General features: G+C 41.9%; 1 protein-coding gene across 2 annotated transcripts in view; it reads left to right on the forward strand.

Annotated features, from left to right (window-relative positions):
• Nucleotides 1-7,154, forward strand: part of LOC134948751 (magnesium transporter NIPA2-like) — a 61,041-nt gene extending 53,887 nt beyond the window's left edge. The window contains exons 6-7 of one of the 2 annotated variants that reach the window (XM_063936949.1): nucleotides 4,641-4,905; nucleotides 4,982-7,154. In XM_063936949.1, the coding sequence (XP_063793019.1) occupies nucleotides 4,641-4,905; nucleotides 4,982-5,315 (599 nt within the window). In that variant the 3' untranslated portion in view covers nucleotides 5,316-7,154. The remainder of the gene's footprint in view (nucleotides 1-4,640; nucleotides 4,906-4,981) is intronic. The other variant, XM_063936950.1, reaches the window with a different exon arrangement.
• The last annotated feature ends 715 nt before the right edge of the window (nucleotides 7,155-7,869 follow it).

Below are 7,869 nucleotides of genomic sequence, written 5' to 3' on the forward strand. Positions count from 1 at the left end.
CAGGATAAGAAGGAATTCAAATGTATACTTCGCAATACCTCGAAGCTTGATCTACCACACGTACGGCACGATGATACATGACCCTCCAAACATGGACTCATACACACATGCTTCTGCTTTCCCACTAGGTCATACCCTCTTCACACCTTCTCCTCTCTCCTCCCCTACCCAACCATGGAAATCAATTAACCCCTGACTTACATTTTTCTCCTTAAATGTTTTGTGGCAGTTATTATTGACTGCCAAAGGGTGGACTGTCAAAGTCAGAAAAATGTCTCAATGCACGTTGCCATATTTGCACCGCACACTGGTCCGTGCTGCGCATGCGTACGCTCTCCCGTGGAAGCGCATACCCGCAATAGCGTGCACTCGCACGCGCAGTATGCGCATTTACGGTAGAGTTTATGTGATCGTAGCGTGCGACTCATTAGTTACAAATGTTCACAATTAATGTAGTTTATAGATCATGATCCCTTTGATAGTTTCTGTAAGTTTGGTTAAAGTACAATGTCCCAGAGCTGAGGAATCCCTCTTTGCATCGTACGAAGGGTCTAACAGGAATCATACTGCAGTGTTTGGTACCCATCGGAAGAGTATTTAATTAGCAATATTCCGGTGTTGGTTTGGAGCGTATTAATCGCTCGTGCGAATAGTTATGGACATAAGAAGTTTATGTCCATTTCTATGATTTACACATACTCAGGTATGCGGCGGGAAACCCAGTTTCCCACCCACCTGAGCTGTTGGAAATCGTCACAGCCCACCTGTATGAATCACCCTATGACCTTTTGTTATGATGCAGGGCCGAATTCCTTCGGCCAATGGACAATGGGATTGTAGGACCAGGAGATTGCATTGTGTGTGGAGCATAAATAGGCAGGCCGACCACATCCAGCTCTCACTCTCTCATCAACGGTTATCTGCTGATAATCGGGAGCTGGATATCGAGGCGCTGGCGATCATACCCTTTGTGCGTAAGTTCTCTCCATAATCATTGTCTTTCTGCGAGCCAATCTCTCTCTCACTCTCTCTCTATCTCTCCTCTTTTCTCTTAAATACCTTATAGTATTATAGTATTGTATTGTATTTCATTTAGGTCAGCGTAGTATTGTCTTATTGTATTTATTGTTTAGTTCTGTGGTTAGGAGGTCTCTGTTATATTGTAGCGTATCATATGTACTGTTATCCCCTTTTACAAATATATTAGATATAATACAGTTAATAGGCTTTGGAAACCTAAACCAGTATCGGTGTATTTACTATAGTGTTAAGTGTTCACTTGAGCGTCGGTGACGCTCAATCAGCTTTGTAGTTAGTCAGGTTACACAAGGTTGCATTTACACCCTGTACTCACATTAAGGTATTCTGCGTGTTTCATCGGTATAAGGTTTAACATAAAGGTATAGTGTTGTGAGCGTCTGCATCGCTGGTGACCTCCTCGTGGTCTCTAGCGTACGCTACGTTACAGCGAATCTTTCCCCTAGACATAACCAATAACGTGTCCTGTGATCCCTGGGCCGTGAGCGAACGTGACGCCTGAGCGTCTCGCCTACGGCTGAGCGATCGTTACGCAACTAGCGTACCATTACGGTACTTCTTAAGTAAACAGCGTACAGTGTTCTTAGCTTCATAAAGGGTTGTTTATACGACAAAGGAATTTAGCATTGTCACTTGGGTCCACGATTCCCATTGCAGGAAAGTCGGTAGTCCGGAAGGAACTCGTAAATGGAGTGAGATCGCAAAAGTATCACCAGAGACTCTGTTCCGTGAAGACTGAGAGGCGGCACTGTTGAACACTACCTGAGCGTACTAAAGGACTGCAGAAAGACCAGTCATTGTAATTGCTTTATTATGAACAAGAGTTGTTTTGTTCTATTTCTCTTTTCTCTCTTTCCCGCTGACAAACATTTTTTTTCAGGATATTCTATTTTTGCTAGGTTTTTTTTTTTATGAGGAGTCGAGTGTGGGACTGGAACTGGTTCTGGAGGAAGGAGTGATTTCCTTATAGGATCCCAGGATTAGCCTATCAGTTTGTTAAAATCAGAGAAAAATCAAATGTCTAGTAGTTATGGAGTTCGGACGTAATCGGGAACAATCAGACAATGGCTATTCACACATTGCAGATAAAGAGCTCATTAACATATGTGGAAGAAAGGTTTATGAGTGTCTCTCTCCGAACTCCGAAGGTTTATGTTATTTAGGAAGGACACTATTTATAACCCTTGTTCAATTATTAAACCGACCTAGCATACGTTCCAGAAATGGAAACAATGTTCAGAAAATGATAGAAATATGTAGATCATGAAAATTTTATATGTCACTTTCACGATTTGTTTGTGTCTTCTTCATCTACCCAGCAGAACCTAAATCGAATCCAAACATCAGTGTACAAAGACATAGGTACATGTATGTGTGAAATGTTCGTGCAAATCAGACAAGATAGGCCAAAGCACTGTCCCAGCATACTCTATAGGTTGAATGTTGTCCCACACCCAACCAGTGGTCCCGTGACCGCCGAGTGCATATAGAGGATGTCTCCTCCTCCTCCCTGTCTTCCCCAAATATAGTCAAGTGTCTGATTTGCGAAATGCATACTTGTGTCTAGGTCACCGATTATTGTATGAAATATTTTTTCTTATGTTAATAATTGATGGCAGTTATTGTTTACTGCCGAAGGGTGGACTGTCGAAGTCAAAATATTACATAAAAAGAACATACAAACTACACACATTATGAGTCGCTATACTTGCAAATATGTGCAGCGAGCACAGCAATATATGGTAACACACGCATTTACACGGACATGCCACAGAGATGGATTCGACACTTATTTCATACAGTACATAACTATAATAATATCAAGCGCCAGACATCATGATGATTGAAAATTATATAATGAAGTAATGTCATGTATGTGTATTATTTGAACGAAACCAGATACACTTGTCATATTTGGTATTAAAGCAAGCAGATTAATGTGTAGATTCATTTGATACTTGTTATTAAGTTGTAAGACATTGCAACAAATAATTATGATTAAATGTATAAAAGCTAAAATCACTTTTATTAGAACAATAGATATTCCAAACAGGTAGTGGACAGGAAGCTCAGGCCAGCCCTTTGGATGTCTTCAAGGTTGAACCTGATTAGCATATACAAAGAGACTAGTGACTCATCATGAATGAGTAAGTTCCCTCCCCCCAAACTAGATAACACATTGCTGATCACACAGGAAGCCAGTTCCTGTTTTGTACCAGAGGATGATGGAGTTGCTGGCAGACCAATGCCTGCATAATTTTACAGAGAGAGAGAGAGATATAAGATGCATTGAGGGAATGGTATTGTATGCTGGCCTGTAACTGTATGTAACTGTATGTTTTAACTGCTTACTGTGTGAGTGTAACCATGTAACTATAGGTATACTGTACATTGTAATATATTGAATCCATATCCTTTTAATAACAAATATATACATCAATGAGCTTTGGAACTCGGATAATGTGTGGGTGTATTGTTTTCTCTTATGGGATGCAGTGTTTTGCAATGTACAGCGCACATTCATGGCAAAATGGTGATAAGATGTGCAGGCGTTTACAATATATATTAGAGCGGGCATTTTAAATATTTGTGAGGAAACAATTTGGCATTCACAGGCCCTTTAGGGTTGTTTCCCCTCTCCCACTTGTCCTTTCAACATATACATTTCCTACCGCTCCTTTATGTATGGAAAGAATAAGGCTCATGTACCCTTGAATACTTAAAAGCAGCCCCCCCTAAAACAGTGCCCGCTCTTTCAGGCACCAAACTAGTCTGGGGGCATGGTATAGGGGAGAAGGAGCCTGCGCTGCTGGGAATAAAAGTTACTGGTGCCCAGTTTCTTGCTGCACAGCCTATACCCACTGTCTAAGCCTGTGTCCCCTATGGATTGAAGGAGAAACCCTAAGTGAATCACCTAATGAGCTGTTCCATACAATGCCAATATATGTATATTATATACTATAAGCACTAAAGCATGTTCATCAGGCTTTTAGAACTAGCATTCTGTTGCATAGGCCTTTGTTGCATAGATATGAAAGCTTATTTTTAGGCCAAATACTAAAAAAATGTGCTTCTGCCAATGGGATGGCCCAAACACTAATTAATTGGGGTACAATCATTGGGTAACCCACACAACTAGAAGCTGAGAAGAAACAGGTGATGTACCTCAGGCAAGAAAGAGCAGTCACAGAGTAGCTTTAGACCTCACAAAGGTACTGCCCCAAACAAAAGTAGCTCAAAAGGGGCAAAAAGAGAGAAAGTGGCAATGAACTAACAGATGGGCACCCTGGAATTCGTAAGACGGACCTCAGAATACCTAAGTTAAAATCGGCATTTAAGAAAATACATCCAGTACTTCTAGTGTGGTTCTGCCAATGGCAATCCTAACCTTTTATCAGTATCATGTATATTTTAAATTGAGCCTTTTACTATTAGATTATCATTAAGACTAATTTAATAAAAAATTGTGAAAAAATAGATAATTCTTGCCTTTTAAATTCAGTATTGATGGTCCAGTATTATCACACATTGTTATAAAATGTACAAATGTAAATTGCTGCATCTGGAGAAGATTGCTGACACTGTTTTGTATCACTCCCCAGGCTTTGTGGCATATGCTGCATGCGTGGTCCTATTATCTCTCGCACTAGCTACATTGGCTGCACCTCGTTGGGGTCACACGAATGTGCTCGTATACGTGATGATATGCTCGCTATTAGGCTCACTGTCTGTGGCGTGTGTGAAGGGTCTGGGTATCGCCATCAGGGGCCTGTTCTCAGGAATAGCAGTGTACAAGGATCCCCTTGGATGGCTCCTCCTCCTTTGCTTATGCATCTGCATATCTGTGCAGATTCACTATCTCAACAGGTAATTACTATCTTACATCTTGCTAAATGCTGCCATATCGTTTAGATCTGTTTTTACTGGTCTTCTTTCTCCACAGGGCATTGGACATATTTACAGCCTCCCTGGTGACCCCAATTTATTACGTCTTGTTCACCTCTTCAGTACTTGCATGCTCCGCTATTCTGTTTGAAGAATGGCGCCACCTCAGTGGGGGAAGTGTGGTGGGGGCAGTCAGTGGCTTTACCACAATTGTTCTAGGGGTTTTCTTGCTACATGCTTATCGCGATTTTCCCCTACCTCTTGCACTGCTCCCAACCTATTTAAACAAGGGAGCTAAAAAGAGAAATTCTGTCCCTGAAGGTCCCTCTTCTCTAGAGGGGGTGCGATGGAGAAGTGCTGCTTCCATTCCAGGAAACCATCTTCATGGGTAAGGACCATCCTTATAGAGAGCTACTTAACAGACACCCAAATGCTCTTTGAAAGACTATACACCATTGTCGGCATACACCAACTGTTATTGCCGTACCACATTTTTTGGATGGATTCTAATAATTTGACATCACTATTGACAATTTTTTTATTTTTTTATATTTACAGACAGTGGGACAAGTCCTCATAAGGGCATGTACAGATTTGTGATTAGACAAAGGTGAATTTCGTCATGTTTTCTAAACATAACCCACAGCTAGTTAACATTTATCTGAACAGTTTAGCCAATTCCTATGTGGTAATCTGAGCAGTATACGGACACTGGAGGTCATTCGGATCTGATCGCAGCAGCAAATTTGTTAGCTAATTGGCAAAACCATGGGGGTCATTCCGAGTTGATCGCTCGCTAGCTAGTTTTAGCAGCCGTGCAAACGCTATGCCGCCGCCCACTGGGGAGTGTATTTTAGCTTAGCAGAAGTGCGAACGCTTGTGCAGCCGTGCTCTGCAAAAACAGTTTGTGCAGTTTCAGAGTAGCTCTGAACCTACTCAGCGCTTGCGATCACTTCAGCCTATTCGTGTCCGGATTTGACGTCATACACCCGCCCAGCCACGGCTGCGTTTTTTCAGACACGCCTGCGTTTTTGCAAACACTCCCTGAATACACCCAGAAACGCCCCCTTCCTGTCAATCTTCTTGCGGCCGTCAGTGCGAAGAAAATCTTCGCTAGAACCTGTGCACAACCACAATGGGCTATGTAACCGTACGACACACGTGCGCATTGTGGCCCATACGCATGCGCATAAATGCCGCTCTTTCACCTGATCGCTGCGCTGTGAAAATCGGCAGCGAGCGATCAACTTGGAATGACCCCCCATGTGCACTGTAGGGGGAGCATATATTACATGTGCAGAGAGAGTTAGATTTGGGTGGGGTGTGTTCAAACTGAAATCTAAATTGCATAGTAAAAATAAAGCAGCCAGTACTTACCCTGCACAGAAACAATATAACCCACCCAAATTTAACTCTCTCTGCACATGTTATTTCTGCCCCCCCCTGCAGTGCACATGGGCCCTCATTCCGAGTTGTTCGCTCACTAGCTGCTTTTAGCAGCATTGCAAACGCTGGGCCGCCGCCCTCTGGGAGTGTATCTTAGCATAGCAGAATAGCGAACGAAAGATTAGCAGAACTGCTACCAAATAATTCTTTGCAGTTTCTGAGTAGCTCCAGACCTACTCCTAGATTGCGATCAGCTCAGTCCGTTTAGTTCCTGGTTTGACATCACAAACACGCCCTGCGTTTGTCAAGCCACTCTCCCGTTTCTCCAGACACTCCTGCGTTTTTCCCTGACAAGCCTGCGTTTTTTAGCACACTCCCGGAAAACGCTCAGTTACCACCCAGAAACGCCCCTTTCCTGTCAATCTTCACCGATCAGCAGTGCGACTGAAAAGCACCGCAGGAACACCAGCAAATCTACTAAGTTTTGTGTTAAATAACTTAGCGCATGCGCTCTGCGTACCATGCGCATACGCATTTAGCAACAAATCGCAGCATAGCGAAAATCGGCAACGAGCTAACAACTCCGTTTTTCCCATTAGCTAACAAATTTGCTACTGCGATCAGATCTGAATTAGGCCCATTGTGTAACATTTGCAATTGCAAGTGAGCACTGGTAACACACCACTATCTAGTCACATGTCTGAACAAGTTCTTACAATGTCAAGGCATTATTTTGTACAAAATTATCTGAAGTATATAAAGTGTTTTGAAAATTTTGCGGTTCTTTATGAGGAAGTTGTAGCAATTTTTTGCAGAATAATAAAAAAAATTGATGTGCACCCTCATCTGGTAGCTTCATGAGTAGGACAAATAATCCTTGGATCTAATGACCCAAAATGGTTGCCTCACCTCTGCATTATGCTCATGGTACCTGTATCCTGCAAATCTAAAACCCTTTATTAGGTTCATGGTTTCTTTATTTTCTGCACAAGTGAAGCACCTTGAGTTGTACTAGAAAAAAAACCCCAATATATTATATAAATTATACAATACTGGAACATAACTATGCAAAGTGATAGCAAATGAGGCTTCAGTTAATATGGAACTAAAGCAATCAATGTACTTACCCATGAATTTGTGAAATAGCAGCTCACTGAGGGGCAGATGTATTAATCTTGAGAAGGCATAAGGAAGTGATAAACCAGTGATAAGTGCAAGGTGATAAACGCACCAGCCAATCAGCTCCAATATGTAAATTAACAGTTAGGCGCTGATTGGCTGGTGCGTTTATCACCTTGCATTTATCACTGGTTTATCACTTCCTTATACTGTCTCCAGGCTTAATACACCTGCCTCTGAGTTACATATTAGACTTGATAACACTGATTTTGTATATGGATCCACAAGCCAAAGTAATTGGCTCAGTACAAGGAGTAAAGTGATGTGCACTGTCTGCGCATCAGCACTGTATTTGTAGGTGTGTGTGTGTGTGTGTGTGTGTGTATGTATGTGTGTGTATATGTATGTATGTATGTATGTATGTATATATATATATATATA

The sequence above is a fragment of the Pseudophryne corroboree genome, chromosome 8, assembly GCF_028390025.1.
Source record: "Pseudophryne corroboree isolate aPseCor3 chromosome 8, aPseCor3.hap2, whole genome shotgun sequence".
Classification (NCBI taxonomy): domain Eukaryota; kingdom Metazoa; phylum Chordata; class Amphibia; order Anura; family Myobatrachidae; genus Pseudophryne; species Pseudophryne corroboree.